The sequence below is a fragment of the Stegodyphus dumicola genome, chromosome 11, assembly GCF_044657685.1.
Source record: "Stegodyphus dumicola isolate Sdum_Otavi_A_Nest chromosome 11, ASM4465768v1".
Lineage (NCBI taxonomy): Eukaryota > Metazoa > Arthropoda > Arachnida > Araneae > Eresidae > Stegodyphus > Stegodyphus dumicola.
Window position 1 is genome coordinate 93,273,896 of NC_140778.1, and position 20,577 is coordinate 93,294,472.

The 20,577-nt window shown below is 32.5% G+C and overlaps 1 protein-coding gene across 1 annotated transcript in view; it reads right to left on the reverse strand.

Moving 5' to 3' along the window:
• LOC118204704 (CAAX prenyl protease 1 homolog) overlaps positions 1–14,515 on the reverse strand; it is a 40,850-nt gene extending 26,335 nt beyond the window's left edge. The window contains exons 1-5 of the mRNA XM_035377002.2: positions 14,198–14,515; positions 9,681–9,827; positions 9,431–9,517; positions 4,214–4,330; positions 666–818 (exon numbers count right to left, since the gene is read on the reverse strand). Of these exons, the coding sequence (XP_035232893.1) occupies positions 666–818; positions 4,214–4,330; positions 9,431–9,517; positions 9,681–9,827; positions 14,198–14,365 (672 nt within the window). The 5' untranslated portion in view covers positions 14,366–14,515. The remainder of the gene's footprint in view (positions 1–665; positions 819–4,213; positions 4,331–9,430; positions 9,518–9,680; positions 9,828–14,197) is intronic.
• Positions 14,516–20,577: the final 6,062 nt, after the last annotated feature.

A 20,577-nucleotide genomic window follows, 5' to 3' on the forward strand; every position in this document is an offset into this window, starting at 1 on the left:
TCAGAAAGCACTCAAAACTTTGGCACTTTTGTTCGACAACGATTGACTCTCGATACGCTACCTTTGGTTTTTAAGAACAAGGATACAGATTAACTGCTATGGCTGTATTTTTTGGAGGGGGGGGGGCAGAGAGTTAAAAAAGCCTGTAGAATCATATCTGTGACTGCATTCTAGTTCATTTACAACTGGTTAAGAAGAGAATTAACATCTGTTGAAAGGCAAATAGCTGAATGCGACTAACAAAACAGTAATAGATAGGAATAATCATCTTCAGGATTTCTGCATTAATTACAATCTAAACAAAGTTCCCAGTAAAGTCGAATGGTTCAACAAATGAGAAGAAATCAACTTTTTTTTTTAAATACAAAACACAAAAATGAAGTCGGTCGAAAAATAATAGTAGTAATACACAGTAGTGGCCAATTGGTGGATTCTACAGTGGGGCAGATGAACATTTCATTGTAAAATATGCAGATAGAAATGCAGCTCAGAATTCCGCAGGAACTACTAAGCCAACTTTTACAGTCAATTGGATAATACACAAGCACCAACTGTTGAAGTTCCCCCTCTTAACAAAACACATTTAATTAATTTTAATATTTAATGTAAAGAGTGTGGCAACACTTAACATAAATGTGACCAAAAAAAGGGAAAAGAAATCTTACCAATGATATCACAACACAAAATAGCCACAGAAAGATGAAAAAGTAGTCGCCGCCAATTTTGACAATATGGACAACACATGCAAGTATAGGTAAAGCAATAGCTTGCAGAACAATAAACTTCTTCACTTTGTCTTTAAAAAAGAATCCTAGAGTCTGAAATACAAAAATTTAACAACTATTAAAAACACTTATGTACAGAATAAATAAAGCATATATGCAAAATTTCCTGCTGAAACTGGTAATCGAAATATAAGTGTATGAATATAAGAGTATAACTATTTAAATACAACCCTCTATCTCTCATCTTTAAGATGAATGAGAAAAGGATACTTCTTTGCTATAGTAGCCCACAACCATATTTAGTGAGATTTGCGCCAAGATATCAGCTCGTGAAGTGCAAACAGTAAAATAAACAAAAAAGGGGGAAATAATAACAGAAAAAGGAATCTGAAAACTTTCAGATTTTACATTATGCCCAAAGAACTCTTTTTAACATTCTGTGTGTTACTTTTATTTATTAAATATCATGCATGTTCTTCGCACTTAAACCTAAAATTCAAAGCGGCAATGTCGCAAAATAATTTTAAAATGAGCATGTTTTAAGAATTTCCGATGCACAGTCTCGTGCGCTGGAGACAAAAAGTTTTTTTGTTTCCCCTATACAGTGTTGTCATTGCTCGCTTTGAAACCGCTGTGTTTGTTAACTAAAAATTTGTTAACGTGTTACAAAATATGAAATCGATAATAAAAGAAATTCAAAATTCCAGATTCGGGTTTCCAGATGCCCATACTTAGTGGAGGATTACGTTATTAAAAATTTGATAGAGTATTTCCAGGTTGATGGTTCTAGGTACCATTCTTATATTACAATGTGAAAAATATACATACATTTATGCAGATTCCTCATTATTTTATTTCTTTAAATATAACACAGGGAGATAATATTTTGTGGCAACAATTTGAAAAGTGAAACAGACATTTAAAATTTTCGACGCAAAAAGCCAAAGCGAAATTAATAGCCCTTCTGGGCTAATACATAATTACAACAATAATGCTCACATGTCGTTACCTAAAAATATTTTTAAGAATCCTTATTATTATTATTTTATCCCATGCAATCAAGATAAAATGCTGGTAAAACATTGTTCCACTGAACTGCAACACTTTCCAACATATTAAATTGTTTGTTAAAACATTTCATGGGCATCAACTCTTTTGCCCAAGAATGTATTAATCTAATAGGAGTGATGAATGATATTCTGGAACCACTGAACCAATTTCCAACTTGGAGGCCCTTCTTTTTACAACTTTCAACATAGCATCTGCAAATGGTTTTGCTGTTAACATAAAGTTTCATGTTGTGGCCATTTTCACGTATTTGTTCCTCAGGAAGATCTCTTTCTTGAAAAAAATTATATGGCATCCACCTCATTAGTTGGTAAATTAACGATTGTTAATGTCATATTCATAAAAAAGCAATGAATTTAAAATAAACAATACAAATTTGAAAACTTAAGTAAAATTAATAAAAAATAATATAAGAACATGCAGCAAAAGCAAAAATGCAATATGGCGTTAATATACGACCAGGTGGTGAAATACACAAACATGCAACCAGATTTGACAAGATAGTATAATGCACGTACAGTCAAAAGTCGTTAATTCGGACACCCATAATCCGGAATGATCTATATTCCGGACCTCAAAGCTACAAACTTTCTGCGCATGCATCGCGTTCACGCTTGCGCACAGGCGTTTACGAGAGCACATAAGACCCTTACAGCTGCGAATATGTTTGTGCGCATGCGCATTTAATGTGTAACGGAGTTATACGCTAAGCTAAAGTTATCTAATTCAGTTAATGTTGCAGATTGCGTTGTTGCTTATTATTATTATCCGGCTTATTATTTTTTGCAGACTGTTAGAGCAATTTTATAAAAGTAAGCTTGAACTTTCGATTATGTCAAATAGAATTTCCGATATATATTTACTACAAAGCGAAAGTATGTTTTGAAATCCGAAATCTGTTTATCAATTTCACGCTGCTCTGCGGCAGAGGGGGGGGCAGAAACGTCATTATTAGATTATGATAGATTAGAAAGATTATGTCAAATAGAATTTCCGATATATATTTACTAATATGTAATTTGTATCTACAAAGCGAAAGTATGTTTTGAAATCCGAAATCTGTTTATCAATTTCACGCTGCAGATTGGAAGTTGATCTGTCAGCACTATCCTTATCTTCAGAGCAGATATTTTTATTTTATTTGGTTTATAATTCCGTACTAAGTGTAGATTTCATCTCTATATACTCCGTCTTTGATATGATTTAAATCAAGTTCCTCGTCATTATAATTCGCTTCCGATAGTGAAGAAAATGACACAGAGGTTATTGAAAACGAAAAATTTCGATTGACAAATTAGTCGGCATTCTCAACACAGCAATTATAGGACTTGAACAGCGGAACTTTGTAACTAAACAAGAAATTTGTTTAATAGAATTAAAGAGAAAGTATTATCACATGAAACGAAGCAACTTACATTGAAGGAAATGTTTAATAAAGTAAACAAATAAATATTAAGCTTTTTCTTTTTGTAAAATTTGATACCTTTTAGATCATAATTGTTCTTTATTTCATAAATTACGGTTTCATATTTTTAATTTTGTAATTTCTGCATGCCATCTTACCAGATTTAAACTGATGATCTATAATCCGGAAAAATCGATAATCCGGAATCGCCGAAGTCCCGACGAGTCCGGATTAACGACTTTTGACTGTAGTAATCTAATGAGAATAAAGCAATTTTCTGCTTTTTTAAAATCACATTTAAAATTTACTCTCTGGATATTTTTGCAAATAACTCTTGAAAGGAACCCTCTGTAAAGAACATATAATGCTAAAATATCATGACTTTAGTAATGTGTTCAGTTTTGAAGATATTTGTACAGCTAAGATTTTTTCTCAACTTGAAATTTTATCAATTGAACTATAAAATTATGTATAAAGATCAGTATAAATTTAATGAATATCTCATAAAGCATTTTATGTATTTGAAATTAGTGTTCTGGATTGAGGAAAGAGGAATCAGTAAACAACAACATGAACATTAAATACATTAGAATATGCTACTTTTGTTTACAAAAACGCCATTATGTCCATATGAGGAATATTACTAATTTTTTTCTAAAAATGGACCTAAGCCTTTAACCAACATTTGAAATTTCACATTACAGACTGAGCTAATAAGTTTGCTAATTACGGCAACTAAGCATGGTGGTCACTTTAAAAAAGTTTAGCCAACCAAAGGTTTGAGGCTGGAATCATACAATCATGAATAATTAAATATAATGCAAGAACCATGGGCAGAAAGCAAAGCTCTAAATAATTTTACATGTTCTTTTTAGCTTGCTAAACTGCCTAAACATCTAAAAAGTACACCAAGTATTACCATGATATCAATTACAAAACTCAGATTTTCAGAATTACATAAATTAAAACTTTCCCCAAAATATTTCAGGTATAAAGAAGAAATTTTTTTAATCACCTGCTTATTAAATCCATGACGTTCTTCAATCACAAATGTCAGGTAGATACTCCATGGCAGATCTATTATAGTATTTACAAAGGCTCCCAACAAAGAAAAGACCACAGTATGTGTAATCTAAAAAATGAAAAAATACTGTTATACGAATTCAGATAAGTCAACAAAATTTTAAATTTTGGAATTAAAAGTATTTGAATTTGGAATTAAAAGAAGAATAAAATTTGGTATTAAAAGTATTCCATAATTTTTTTTACTATTCAATTAATTCACTTAAAACTAACAGATTCATCTACTTAGTGAGATTTGCAGTAAATGAATCGTAAGGATTGAAACTTTAAAAAAGTATTTAATTAAAAATTATTTAAATTTAAAAGGAAAAAATTCTAACTCTTTCTAAAAATTCAAAAGCAGTTACAATATAGCAATAATTAAAAATTTTCAAACAAAAAAGTCACAGAACCAGAAAGCATTATATTAAATAAACACATTGCATTGAAATTAAACTATAGCATACTTAAATTATCCAGACTAATTGAGATGACTGTGAATGTATATAATTGTAAAATACAAGTAACTAAGTAATCTTTCTCTACAGATATATATTTACGAAAGTATAAAAGAAGGAATTTTATTTTTTCTTTAACGTATTTTAACAAAAATTATATAAGAGTTAAAAAAGTAAAATATTTTTATTTCTGTAAAAGAAAATGCATTCTTTTGAACAAATTAAATTACCAATTTATCTTTTATTTGCCTAAGAAAAACCATTTCTATTTTAACTAAATGTAAAAAAAAAATAAATTTTTAAGCACAGTTATGCCAGACGCACGGCCTGCTAAATTTATGACTTTTTCTTTGGTATAGTACTCATACGACTTCAGGGAGATTTTGTTTTGAATGGCAAACCATTATAATTCGAGTTAAGAACACTGAATACTGTTTTATATTTTTGGTCACTTTTCTTTTCTTCTGTTGTGCTTTTTGTTACTGAATTTTTTAGGATTTTTACTAACTTTTTTAGCATTATTTCCCCTTTTTTTAACAGTAAATAAATTTGATTTTCCATGGTTTCAATTATTCCCATTTCACACTTTTGTAAGTCTGTGAAAATGGGATATTCTCTCCAAAACTTTTTGGCAGTAAAGTTTCGTCAGCATGATATGTCTAGCACATCTGCTCCAATTTTTATTTACAAAATCCCTAAAAAAACACAAAATTTTGTTTCACTAGAAAGAAATTATTCAGACAAAATCCATTCATTTAAAATTAGATCCTGACTTCTTTTAAATTCATGTAAAATAATCTTTGAGTAAGTAATTTATATAAAATAATCAGTACTTTTCCGTTTTGCCGGCGCAGGCGATAAAGTTGACAATAATGGTACAACTGATGCCAAATGGAATATCCTCACTGATAACCTTTTATGCATCATTTTCAAAACAAATTGCAGCTAATTCTTATCAGATTGATTGTTTCTTTAAATACTGGCATACAATTATATAGGATTTTTATCAGATAGTTCAATTTTATGCCCTAAGGCCATTCACAGTAATTAAATCAATTAGGATGCAATCACACCGCTCACCCAATGGTGAGAATATAGAAAAGACGAAGTCAAGGGTTAAATTCATTATTTCTAATGAGAATGCACTAGCGAAGTAAAGCACTACGATTTTACATAATTTCTGAGTAAGCTATTCATACGAATTGAAATAATTCTTGCATTCTAAATTAAGATTTAACTTGAAATTAATGCAGATAATTACTAAGAGAATTAGATATGTTGCTTAGTTTACGCAAGATGAGATCATTTGGGATCACGCGATATGAACCAGTGAATCAGGATGTTGAACCGTGAAAATATAGTAAATTCTTAAATTAATGTCTTTTTACAAATTTATTGTCTTTATTTATTGGCTTTTTACAAAATTTTAAACGATATTAAAATGTTTATGCCTTCAAAGTAAAAAATTCTTAGAACTAATATTTTTTATGTGTATAGTGAGTGTATGTTGTTGTCAATAAAGTCTACTTGGCGAGATTTGCACCGGCGAAATGGAAAAGTACCAAATAATAAAATATCAGTGGGCAGAGTAGACTTTAAGGTACCCCTTGTATTATGGCAAAGTTGTTGTTTGATTTATCGCCAAGTTGTTGTTTCATTTATGGTAGCCTGAGTAGTTGAATGTTATGGGAAACCCTATTGTGACGTAATCGGGTGCATGATTCTGGGAAATTTTGAATCATGGGATATTTTGTAAGCGTTTTTGTGGTTGTGTTGGTTTGATTCTTTAGACGGTAGAATGGCTGAATGTAGTAAGATTAATTTGAAGTTTCGGTACGATTTGGAGCAAAAGGGGACAAGAGCTTTAATTGACTGGTGTGTAAATGAAGGTTTACTTAGTAGCCATTATAAGTGTCCTGTATGTAGGAAGGATATGCATCTAGTCGAACGTAAAAACCATTTAGATGGATTTGAATGGGTTTGTAGGAAGAAAGGTTCAGATGGTCACTAAGTGAAGCGTTCGATCAGAAAGAGTACTTGGTTTGAAAAAAGTCATTTGAGTATGATTGATATTTTGATTTTTACGTGGCTCTGTGTGTACGAAGCAAACTCGAAAATCATGATAAGTGAATATTTGCTTTTGGTAGTGCTTAAATGTGTAACATGTTTTTCTTTTTTTATGTTATTTTATTGCTTGGTTTAAAATGTATTTTATTGAGATCATGTATTTTTTTGTTTGCCTATATTGTAGAATTTGGTGCTCCTTTGACATTTTAAGTGAAAATATATCCATGTGTACATGGACAAAGTAAAGGAAGTGCGCAATGCAAGTTTGTGCAATTCTGGGATTTTTTTTTTTTTTTTAAGTGAAAATAGGTCGACGTGTACATGGATAAAGTCAAAGGAGTGCTCAATGCCATTTTGGGATTTTTTTTTTTTTTTTAAGTGAAAATAAGTTGATGTGTACATGGATACCGAGTTTGTGCAATTGTTTGTCTTGTTATTTTGGCTTCACAAGCCAAAATAAGTCAAAGAATTGCACAAAATAGGTATCCATGTATCGCCCAAAATCGCCAAGAGGTACCCTAAACTATACTTTTACCATATCAGTTTTAGTACATTTATGTTTACTTAAAAATTAAAAACATGAAAAATTTCACAATAAACTTAACTGTAGTAGTTAGAAAAACATAAAGCAATCTAAATACGACTTCCACGTAACCAAGAATCTAGGTTATTAAAGTTCTACTAATAATTCTACTTCCAATTTTTATATTCTATAAATTCCTTTTCTTTATTTTAATCTGATATCAGGAAATATATAGTACATATAAACATGTAATGCAGATTTTGGTATTATTCAATCAATAATAATAATAAATTCAATACAGTTTCAGAAGTAATTTATACCATATTTTCATCGGGTGAACAGTGCTTTAAAGCATACCCTTGCTTTTACCTTACATAATACGACATATGTGGGTGAGTCTGGCACAAGTCTCACCAAAACCGCACCAAAGATATGGGTTAAAGCACATTTTCCTGATTTTCATTCAAGTAACATCAAGGCTTTAAATTCTGATAGCCAAGTACAGAAATTATATCAAGACTTTTAATTTTGTTATCTAAGTAATTGCTGCAACTTTTACATTAAACACCGTTTTAACAATAAAAAATATATCTTTACATTTAATGCTGTTTTAATTATTTCTGCTTAGAACTTTTCATGGATTTCATTTATCATTTTACAATCGTCTGATACACGACAACATTCTATGTGATGACTGAATAACAAAATTTCAAAAAATTCAAATTAGAAACTGTTTCGAATATTTTGTTTATATAATTTTAACCATTCCTCCAACCCACTTTCGTGTTTATTACATTTTTATTACCAACAGACATCACATCCAAAATGAATATTAATTAAAGGATTATTAATACATTTAAAAGTTATTAGTATACAAAGTCTGTCCCCTATACATTTGTGTTTTTAAGGATTAGCAATAGCATAAACTGGTGACTCTGAAATACCTCAAACTTAAAAAACTAAAAACTTCCAGAAGAATTTTATGTGCTACATGGCAATACAATTTAAAACCAAAATTCAAAATTGCTTTAAATTTGCTTTATAAGATACGATTATTTAAATATGATTCTGATGAAAAATATACTATTTAACTACATATCTTAAATTTTATGCTTTTTAGCTGGTTTTACTTTGTAATTTTCTTATATTTTCATACTGGGAAAACTCTAAAGGAAAGCTTTAATTTAACAAAGCACTTTTAAATATGACAAAAATAAAATTATTTGCACTGCATATTTTTCATGTTTCTTGTTCCAAGATGGGCTTTACAACTCTACATGTTCATATATAACAAATATTAAATCCAAATATTTAATAATTAAACATTTGTTGAATCTTCATATTAAATTTTACATATGTCAATGATATGGTTAAGACAATTCAGATCAAATATAATTTAATTAGAAAAAATATGATCACTAGTGACAGGAGAATGAAATTTGTACAATTTAAGCTTCATTAATTCAATAATAAAATTGCAACCATACAAATTTTATTTGCAAAACTTAATTTTATGATTGAAAAACACTTTCACCAATATCCTCTAAAAAAACTGAAGTTTCGAGATCGACGGATGTGACAAAAACCTGGGAATCTCCCACTAAAACAGGAAGAGTTGGCAGTTATGTAATACATTACAGATGGAAACAAAGTTTATTTTCCGGTAAAATCCTAGGAGGCGACAAACTGGGAAAGTGCAGAATCGCCCACTGCTTCGCACGTTTCTCAAAATCGCCAACTTGGAAAATAACAAGTCAAAGAATTGCACAAACTTGGTACCCATGTAAACATCGACCTATTTTCACTTAACATCAGAAAATTGCACAAACTTGGCATTATGCACTCCCTTGACTTTGTCCATGTCCAATACGTGCCAAATAAATGGGTGATTCTGCATATTAACCTTAGCTCAAAAATTTATGTGGTATCTAGTATATCAAAGTATGGTTACCAAGATTGGCGCAATTATCGCCAACCAAACTTATTTCTGCCATCGAGGCAAGGGTGTGGGCTCTGCTAGGATCCAACATATTTTACTTGCTTCTTCACTAAAACATTCATATAAATTTACACATAGTATTTTTCTCACAACAATATACAACATTTAAGGGAAGAGACTTACCTCATGCTCTTTTCCATATCCAAAATGTGCTGTGACTTTTCCACTTACAGACCATAGGAAAGGAATACCACCAAACACTAAAACTGCCTTTAAAAAAAAAAGAATTACGAAATGAAAATTGATAAAGAATTTACATTTTACTGTCTCTTATTATTAAAAATTCAGTTTCAAGGAAATTTTTCATCAATCAAAACAACAGTATTAAAAATAGTACACATAAAGAAATATATGCTCTCAACATAAAACTTACTGTTTGGAAAATCTGTTCATATAATGAGCAAACAAAGGAAAATTTGCTTTTATCTAAGTTGTAAAGCCTAGCTTTATTGTAAGTAGTTTGGTCCATGACTCCTGCTAGTTCTGGAGGCACAGAAGTAACTTTCTGCATTACAACATGCTACAATAAAAAAAAATTCACACAAAAATTACTAACTTAGAAAAATACAGCTACAACTAAAGTTAACATGTCAAAAATTTATGAGGAATAAACACTCAAATAATTTATTAAAGTACAGAAATTTTTATTTTTAAAAATTATTTTTTAAATAAACCTACACTAGACCTCGTGTTTTCTGCCATTCTCTTTTAGACAGTCCAGTATACTCTTAAAAAAGCAAAATATTAAAATTTTCTACAGCGTCATTAATATCACAGCAACTGCAGAGGTCATGTCAGCCAATCCATATAACATACATATTGGCGAGTTGACCAGACCCATCTGGGGGTGGAGATATTTCCGCAGTCATGAAAGTTCCACGATGAAAATTTGCTATACCTACAGCTTTAGGAAAGTAATGTTCATTTATTCAATATAAGGAAGGTAAGGAACTGTAATTTTCATTAAAGAATCACAGGTCTAAGGTGAAGTACTCGGGACTACCTGCCTTAAGAATAAAAACTTTCGTGGACTTTCTAAATGACATTATACAAGATAATTTAAACGACATGTCAGCCAATATAGAAGTTGAAAACAAAAAACAAAATGAATTAATCAGCATTCATTTAAATACATTCAACTGTCAAGTCAAACAGCAATTAGTGTCACAATTATGTACCCATTACAAATGCAATAATTTGATATGGCATTACTAGAAATCAGGGTTGATCTTTACAATATGGTAACTGGTAGTTTGGCGACATTTTGGAGGCGATAAAGGTTACTACCTGGCACTTTGATAATAATGTGAGCAGTACTCAGTTCCGATTACGCATTATTTTGTGTGAGGGAAATGAGAGATCATGGGATATGTCATGTGATATTAATGGACGAATTACGGTTCTTTAATCGGAAAAGGGGGGAAATCGGGAAAAAATCTGGAAATTTTGTATGTGGCTTTATTCTGTGTTGTGTGAAACAGTGTTCGTGAATTTTTTGATCCCATGGCCGTAACTAAAGTGAATTCGGAATGGGTATTTATGTATGTGTTAATTTAATGTATGTGCTCATTTATATTTTAAGTAGTGTTTTTGAATTTAATTATATTTTAATTAAATGATAGTTATTTTGTGAATTTTATGTTTGTAGGAATTTGGTATACGTTTTAGTTGAAGTAAACGTGCATGGAAATAATTTAAATATCTGACAATAAGTATTTGTAATGGTTCCGGTATGAATTCGTTGGTGACGTGTATAATGTAATAGATGATTTAGAGGTAAAAGTTTTTGGATATTTTATTTATTTTATATGTGGAAATGTTCATTACTTTTTCGCGATCAGGTAATTTCATATATGTTCTTTTTACCGGGTTTAAAGATTGAGAAAATTGTCATGTATTTTTGTGAAATTTTTCTAATTTATGAGAAAAAAGCAGTGTACATGGATATAGTGAAGAGTGTGCGCAGTGCCATTTTTGTGCAATTCTGGGATGTTTTTTTAAGTAAAAATAAGTCGGCGTGTACATGGTTTAGCGATATTTTAATTAAATGATAGTTATTTTGTGAATTTTATGTTTGTAGGAATTTGGTATACGTTTAAGTTGAAGTAAACGTGCATGGAAATAATTTAAATATTTGACACTAAGTATTTGTAAAGTTTGCGGTATGAATTCGTTGGTGACGTTTATAATGTAATAGATGATTTAGAGGTAAAAGTTTTTGGATATTTTATTTATTTTATATGTGGAAATGTTCATATTTGGAAAGGGTAAATACTTTTTCGCGATCAGGTAATTTCATATATGTTCTTTTTTACCGGGTTTAAAGATTGAGAAAATTGTCATGTATTTTCGTGAAATTTTTCTAATTTATGAGAAAAAAGCAGTGTACATGGATATAGTGAAGAGTGTGCGCAGTGCCATTTTTGTGCAATTCTGGGATGTTTTTTTAAGTAAAAATAAGTCGGCGTGTACATGGTTTAGTGATATTTTAATTAAATGATAGTTATTTTGTGAATTTTATGTTTGTAGGAATTTGGTATATGTTTAAGTTGAAGTAAACGTGCATGGAAATAATTTAAATATTTGACACTAAGTATTTGTAAAGTTTGCGGTATGAATTCGTTGGTGACGTTTATAATGTAATAGATGATTTAGAGGTAAAAGTTTTTGGATATTTTATTTATTTTATATGTGGAAATGTTCATATTTGGAAAGGGTAAATACTTTTTCGCGATCAGGTAATTTCATATATGTTCTTTTTACCGGGTTTAAAGATTGAGAAAATTGTCATGTATTTTCGTAAAAATTTTTCTAATTAATGAGAAAAAAGCTGTGTACATGGATATAGTGAAGAGTGTGCGCAATGCCATTTTTGTGCAATTCTGGGATTTTTTTTAAGTAAAAATAAGTCGGCGTGTACATGGTTTATGTGTATGTGTTATTTTGAAAAACGCGTAAGGAGTATGGTATTGTGCACTTTTTCCCAATTTTGCAGTGAATATTTGTCATGATTAAGCAGTTTTGTTAGATAAAATTTCTAGCATAAGTGTAATTCGGCTAGTAGATTGTTGGAAGAAATGTTCAGTAGATAAAAAGAGAAGAAACATGTCTTTACTTCGTGAAGACAAAATGGCGGCGGGAAAAAAAAATAGAGGGTTGCTGTAGGAGAGTTGGTCGCCAAATTTTCGCCAAAAAAACGCCAAGTTACCATAATGTAAAGATCAACCGAAATCAGCAAGTCTTCTAATGAGATACTGATCATGCAGTCTGAATAGTTTTCTTATGCTGGGTGTATGCCCAAATGAATTAATCACTTTATAATCCCAAAGGTAAGAACTATGACAAAATGAAATATTTTGCCTTTTTATGAGAAACAGTTAATAAAAATCATTTATTGCAACCATGTCATTTTTTGGTCATTTTTCATTTCCCCCTCCACACCAATTTTGTTCATCTTTCTATGGGAAACACAAGTCAGGTTGTTTGTCATCATCACAGAATACAGACAGAGAGATAAGATAGTCACCAGAGATGCAAGAATGAGTAAAGTCACACATATACTATTCAGACTTATGAAAGAGTAGATGTGTGAGATTAGATAAGTTATCATGCTATTCCTTACCAATGCAGTTTTCTAACTAGCAATCCTACCTGGAAAATCAAAGTCTTTTGCCAGAGTACAACATTTAAAGCAGTAGACTAAGGCATGGTTTAAAAGAATGCAACAACAAAGACAAAGCCATTTTAGGTCTAAAATGGAAAACAACATCTGAACAACATTTTGCTATCACCAGAACTAAATTTTTTACATAAAAGGCTAGTAAAAAATATTTGCATGGAAAACAAATAGAATTTTTGACATTGTTATAACTTTGATCAATTAAAAAATAATGAAGAAGTTGGTTTTGTTTTAACATGGAATTTGATTACAAATCAAACAAAAGTATCTGGTTGTTCTTTAAAATATAGCCACCACTCTAAATGCATACGTTTGAGGAAAACTTATTTAATGTCACATTTGGCCTGATACCAAGCCTTTAAAAATTCCACATTTATCATTATCTTGAAGGTGGTGTATTTAATTATGGCAAAGCACACTAGGGCTATCTGCCTAAGAGGAGGGATGCCTTTCGTGGAGGACTTTCTAAGGGAAGCTGGCTCGTATACACGTTACACATGGGGAAAACCATGAAAACACCCATGCAGCCAGCCCGTTCGCGGGATTCGAACCTCGGACCGAACTACCAGTGTTCAGCGACTTTACTGCTCAGCCGCTGGTGGGCCATTATCTTGAAGGAACTGTTTCACAATGGTACTAAAGAATTACAGAAAACAGCACAAAAATTCTAGAAGAATTACAGATTGTCACGAAGTACTACTAATTACTTTTTCGAAATTGAGCACAACTTTGAAATTCAAAATAAATTCGGTACATATCTGAAATCACACCAAAATGTCTGGAAATAATAAAATTTTGATTAAGTCAGTACATTTGGTCACTTTATTAAAACTAATCTTACCAGAACTCTCAAATTTTTCAGGGTAACTGAGGTCCTAAGTTCCTTTAATTATAACCTTTATAGCTGTATAATCACTTAGAATTAAACACAAAATGTTTCCTAAATACAAACAAAGCGATTCTCTCTGAAAAATTAAGGTGTCGGCATACTGGAAACGTAATCTCCCTCGCAACCTTAGAAAGAGAGATAACAAAGTGACAAATTCAAGTTTCACTTCACATAAAAACTCACAGAATGCTAGCAGATAAATGAAAATAGTTGATAATTCATGCAACAAAGGCACTACAAAACAAAACGAATTTCATTTTGAGCATAAAAAATATCATGCTTAAATTCTTATATTAAAATGGAAAAATATACGGCTATTTACCTGACGATAAGATAAGTAGGCTTCCCAAATGTAGACTACCCATGTAAAAGCTATAATAGCAGTCATTATTCCTTCTGGAGACCATGCCGGTGAATAAGCTAACACATCTTTTACAAACGTAAAATCCATCGCGGGGAACTGCAGTTTAGCAAATAATTCACGTAACATCTTTTTATATCATTGATATCAATCGAATCTGATTTTAAAGTTCCAGGCCTATATCCTAAAGCATGAATTATAGTTAAAGTTTCCGTTACAGCAATTCTTCATTCAGTTTTCATTGCCAAAATGCCGCACGTCATTTACATGTTGCCATCTGCAGATGTCAAAATATTTCGAAGTTAGGCCCAAGCACCGTGGAATAAGGCTCCTATATAGATCCTATATTAGAGGAGCCTTACCGTGGAAGAAACGGACCTTGAATTCATACAGCTTTCTCTGAACCAGGAAGTCACAAGTGATGATGTAGTCATGATCACACTGACTGCAAAGACGCAATTCGCAGCAAAGAAATAAACGTTTCAGATTTCAAAAAGCAGCCTTATAACAACTCTTAGTGAAAAAGAATAGCTTCTAATTTAGAAGAGAAGAAATCATTACTGTATGTATTTATAACATTTAAAAAGTTAATAATATATTCATTAATTTTAAAATAATAGATAAAATAGGCTACGTGTTCTTAAAATTTGCAAGTCCCCCCCCCGGGTACATTTATTATTAAAACATGAGGGAAAAAATGTGGTATTTATTATCTTCTCTTCATCTGCATACTAAATGAGAGAATTCTGTTACTCTTTTTAGGATAACTACTATAACAGCCTTTTAAAGTTAGCCTCCCTAAAAAAAAAAAAAAAAAAAAAAAAAAAAAAAAAAAATACTTAGTTTGCCATAGTTTTAAATATACATGTCTGTGGCATAATATTTAATATTGTTGGCAGCACTAAAATTATACTACATTGAATGACAACAGTCATTGTTAGTTTAAATATTGTTCTTACAATGCAAAAATTGTTTTATGTGCAATTTTAATCGATTAAAACTTCATTTGAGGTTCTCTTATATTTATAACAATGTCATTTTTTTTTCCTTCAACTAAAGAAGAGGAACTTATGTTTGATTGCTCTTGAAGTCAGCAGTTTCATTCAAAATTTAATCTAATCTAAGATCGCTTTTTTTACCTAATTATATATTTTACACTGGCGTGTTTCTCTTCTCATTTATATTATAACCGGTATTTTTAAAATAATTTTCTAACTTATACTCAGATTTACACACATGCATAATATTTAATTAAACACAAGATCGTTGATTTAAGTTTGACAAAACAACTTTGCTCACAGTACGAATATAAGGTATTTTCTCCCTCCGTTCTGCATGGCTTCGTGATGTAACAGTAGCACACTCGACGAGTATTCGAGAGGTACAGGTTCGAGTCCTGGCGAGGGCACTGCACATTTTTCATGTTTCCTGCTTCAGTAAAAACCTAATGACTCTATAGTGTTGCCCGCACTTAAAGGTCGTGGACGATAAATCTTCACCACCAGGATTCGGCTACTGAGTTCCCAGTCACCCTTTAAAAGGGGGAGTATATAAGGTATTTTCTTCCTCCTTTCTGCAATCCTTTTTGGTGTAACAGTAGCACATTCGGCGTGTATTCAAGAGGTCCAGGTGCGAGTCCCGGCGAGGACACTGCTAGCTTGGTTTTGTACTTGTTTATCTTGTTTTAGCTTGTTTATCAATATTTACATCGTTATTTGTGAGCTCTATTCTAAAATCGTTGATATCTGATTTATTATTTCTGTCATCATTTTCGTAATCGACCTCATAATAAATTAGCATCTTTAAGAAGTCCTGTGTATTATGTTTCTTTTCTCGGCACAGTACTGGAATTTAGTCGCTTGCTTGGATTGCCATTTTTCACGTCATTTGCACAATCACTACATGGGAAATGTTCGCTGTAAATTCTTGTGTTCTTCCTATTAATAAAATACTGTCTTCGACAAATGTATCAGTTCTTTTTCTAAAAAAGCAAATTCTCCTTTGGGAAAATATGAGATATAATATCCCTACCTTTCTGGTTTCCATTGATTATATGGCTCTTTGCTACAACGTAAGACAAGAAATATTACATACATTTGCTACAAGACATATTACATAAACGATACTTTACAACAGTGGTCTCACACTGTTTAAATGCCAATATACAGATTGAAAGTAGCTGACGGACAACAATTAAACGCATAAAAAAGAGGGGACTATGGATTTTATTTAACAAAACAAAATTTATTAGTTAAATTAAAAAATTTTTACTGGATATTTCAAAACACATAAATAAAAATAGCGCAAAGAAAAATATCAAATTTATACTTAGATTTTGCCTGAAATCTAAAAATTGGTATCTGCAAGAAATTTATGTTGGTCAAAATTTGGAATTCAAACAGGTAAATATTAAAATTTGCAGCTGAATATTAAATTTTTCAGATTGACATTTATTCAACTTATTTTAATATATTGAAGTAATTACTAAATAACCTACTTTTAATTTAAACTAAAAAGGAATATGCGTAAGCTTCTCGAGAGGGATAAATCTACAGAATAAATAATGGCAACATATTCTCTTACTTTCATTTATTAGATTTTTCTGACACAAACAGAAAAATTAATATTTGTATGCAGATTATTGTAAACATCTTTGTTTTTTACTACTAGTCTTTCAGTTATAACACTTCGTGAAGTTTAAATTTTGATGACATTTACAATCTTGGAGGGAAATTATTAGAAAGCATAATCACAAATTGCCACCCAGATGTTATACTAATTAGGGAAGCCGACGGCAATACCAAAGGGCTCGGGTTCGAATCTCGGAGAAGGCATGATTATAACTGTCCGTCCCTTCGTAGAAGGCAAAGGTGGCCCAATTATTAGGTGCCTCCAGAGTAAAGTGACCACCACTTCTGGCTTTAGTTGTGACCAAGCGAAAAGGCGATACAGCAGTCGCCGCACAACCGCTATAGTGGTTAGCGTTGCTAACTGCCGTGCCGAAGGGTCCGGGTTCGAATCCTGGAGAAGGCATGGATGTTTGTAAATGTTTAATAAAAAGTTGTAAAAACGCTTGTTGTTAATTTCAATATTAACCTTCACGGACTGGAGGAAACGGCGTTCGCCAAAGTTCTGATCTCCTTTCTTCTTGCTTAAAAAAAGCAAAATTGATACAGATACAGATAAAGTAGCAGTCAAATTCCACTTTAAAAGTTAGAATGGAAGTCGGAGACTACAGAGTTTAAATCTAAACTGGCATATAACTTCTAATTGGCTTTTAAAAGCAGGATAATTAAAAACTAATCAGAGTTCATATTACATACTATCTAACTAAATTTGCATTCTGGTGAGGAAATGGAAAGGAGAATTTATAGTTAAGATTGAAATCATAAATAACTTGTTAATTTAAATAACAATAATGTTGGTAAATTTCTACAGAAACATCAAAACACAACAGACTTTGCACAACACAGATGCTTTCTGATCCAGGTTCGTTAACCCACTGAACTTGGAACAATGACATGGGAACACGTGTTCTGAATTTAATCATATTAGAAACTTTGATTACGTTAACGCTTTGCTGAATTAATTTCGTCTTGATACCATCAACAGGAGTGTCAGAGGGTAGCTCTTTCAAAACTGCTTCAACTGATTTGGTTTTCTGGCATGCGCAATGTAATCTTGAATACCATTCACTTCTATGTATCATGCAATTTCTCTGTGGTCATCAGTGTCAATTTGAAAATTATTGAGAAATTCACCTGTAATTCTGGCTGTAAAAATAGCATCAACATAGTCTTTAAGATTCTTAATAAATTCGTTGAATTTTAGAGGTGATATGACCATAATCGGTTTAATTATAAGTGACTTTGGAATATACACAGCAGCATACATCAACATTTACAATATTCTCATCAGTAACATTTTTAGGACTTATTACATTATCATTACCCAAAACAGAAAATTCAATTCCAGTACAGTAATATCCCTCAAACTTGACTCCCGATATCTCGAGCTTCCGTATAACAACATTTTAGGAACCTTTTTAAGGTATATCTAGGCCAAACTGAGAAAATATTACATGCAATCCATATAATTATTATTTATGCGTATGTCTTTCCTGCTCAAAGATTTGAGTGTTCTTTTTCTGTATTTTTTGCCGTTTTCACACTGTGTCATTAATTCTTGGAACTCCCTAACAAATTTCGAGATATGTTGTAATACTTGGCAACGCTGTTTGCTTTCTCGAGGATACGAAGAAAGCCAATCAGCAGCTGGCCGCTGGTACACGTTTCCTTTCTATGGTTGCGAAACGTTAGGAAACTTGTCTGAAGTTTTGTGAGTACAGTCGGTCACAAAAGTATTCGAACACCGGTACCCTATCAGAAAATGACAAGATGGCGTTTTTTTTCTCTTTCTCTCTGTGTGTCGTGTTATTCCATCCTAGGTTTTCTTCTCCCCCCCCCATCTTGGAAAAAACTGGAAAAATTGGTTACGATCTCTTTTTGAATGGGGAGATGCCATTTTGAGAAAAAGCTGACGACCCTATTTTGGAGAATGAACATGACCGCTCTACACACCCTTTTACTCTCTCTCTCTCTCTCTCTTTGAATTGGGAAGCCATTTTGGGAAAAAGCAGACGACCCTATCTTGGAGAATGGAAATGAACGCCTCTCCCTCTCTCTTTGAAATGGGAAGCCATTTTGGGACACTCTATTCTTGGGGAGGGAGAAAACTGAAGTCTGCATTTCGCTGTCTCTGAATGCGGAAAGCCCTTTTGGGAAAAGCGGACCCTCTTCTTCTGATCTTGGAGAACTGGAAATGAACGCTCTACACGATCTCTCTTTGAATTCAGAAGTATTTTGGGACCTTCTAATGTTGGAAAACTGAAATGAACGCTCTACACCTTCTCTCTCTCTCTTTCTCTGAAATGGATAGCCATTTGAAAACTCCCTAACTTTGGAAAAAAACAGAAATGAACGCTCTACACTATCTCTCTTTGAAAATGGGGGGGTGTCATTTTGAGACCTCCCTCCCCTAAACTTGAAAATAAAAACTGAAATGAACGCTCTACACTTTCTCTCTTTGGACATGGGTAGCCCTTTGGGGACCCTCTCCTCTTGGTAGGAAAAAAAGCAGAACTGAAGTGAAGGCTCTACACAATCTCTCTTGGAATGGGATCCATATTTCGGGAAACGTGGATCACCTCATGCTGGAAAACTGAAGTGAACCACCAAGATTGGACTCTATATAATATTTTTTTTTAATTGACATCATGACCCTCCTCCCATTTGTTATTAAAAAAATTTTTTTTTGTTTTGGTTTTTATCCCATTTCCGATGTGATTTCAGAAATGCAATTCCATAACAGTTCAATTTCATTCGAGGTTAAATGATCTAAACAGTCTTTGACCCAACCATCCGTATGATTATTTTCTTCTCCTTCCTGTTGCACCAAATTTTGTAAGTACATATAATCATTCCATACGGGAAGGACTGGATCCTCACAAGGCTGTCTTGAAACACTTGGAGTCTCTTTGGGATGAGTGGAGGGATCTAGGATGTCTGGACCCGGCTGCGATTCTACCTCCATGATTTCTGGACCCGTTGGAACTTGTTTACCCGGCTGAAATTCTACCTCCATGATTTCTGGACCCGTTGGAACTTGTGAACCCGGCTGTGATTCTGCCTCCATGATTTCTGGACCTGTTGGAACTTGTGGACCCGGCTGACATTCTACCTCTACGATGTCGGGACTTTTTGAAGCTTGTGGACCCGTCTGACATTCTACCTCTACGATGTCGGGACAGGTTGGAGGAGGAGGAGAAGAAGAAGAAGAGGATACTAGAAGAAGTTCTGTCTGTGAGGAGTCCGAAAGAGGTTGCCTGTTTGAACAAGTCGGGGAAGAAGAAGAAGAAGACGCTTCTGGATTCTGAAGCGGATCTTGCACGCCAGGTAGGTTCCGGTAAGTCGACCGTTTTATAAGAGGTAATTTTTTTTCTTCCTCCTCATCTTCAATTGTGATGACTTCAATTTCATTCCGTTGCCGGGTCGATTTTGTTTCGGGAAATAACGGTTTGGTCCAGCTCCTCTTATCATCTAAGGAAGGGATGGGTAAAGGTGGCGGAGGGTTTTCTTCTTCTTTTTCTTGAAACATCATCGGCGATTGGAAAGAAATCTCCTCTTTCAATTGTTTCCAAAGCGAGTACGAGCACCGATCGACGAGAAAGAGACTCTTCTGGGTTGTGACGATGAGATATTGCGTTTTCGGGGGAACGACATAGTTTTGAAAAGGTCTTAGAATATATTTCTTATATTTCATCCTGTCGCTGACATTAAAAC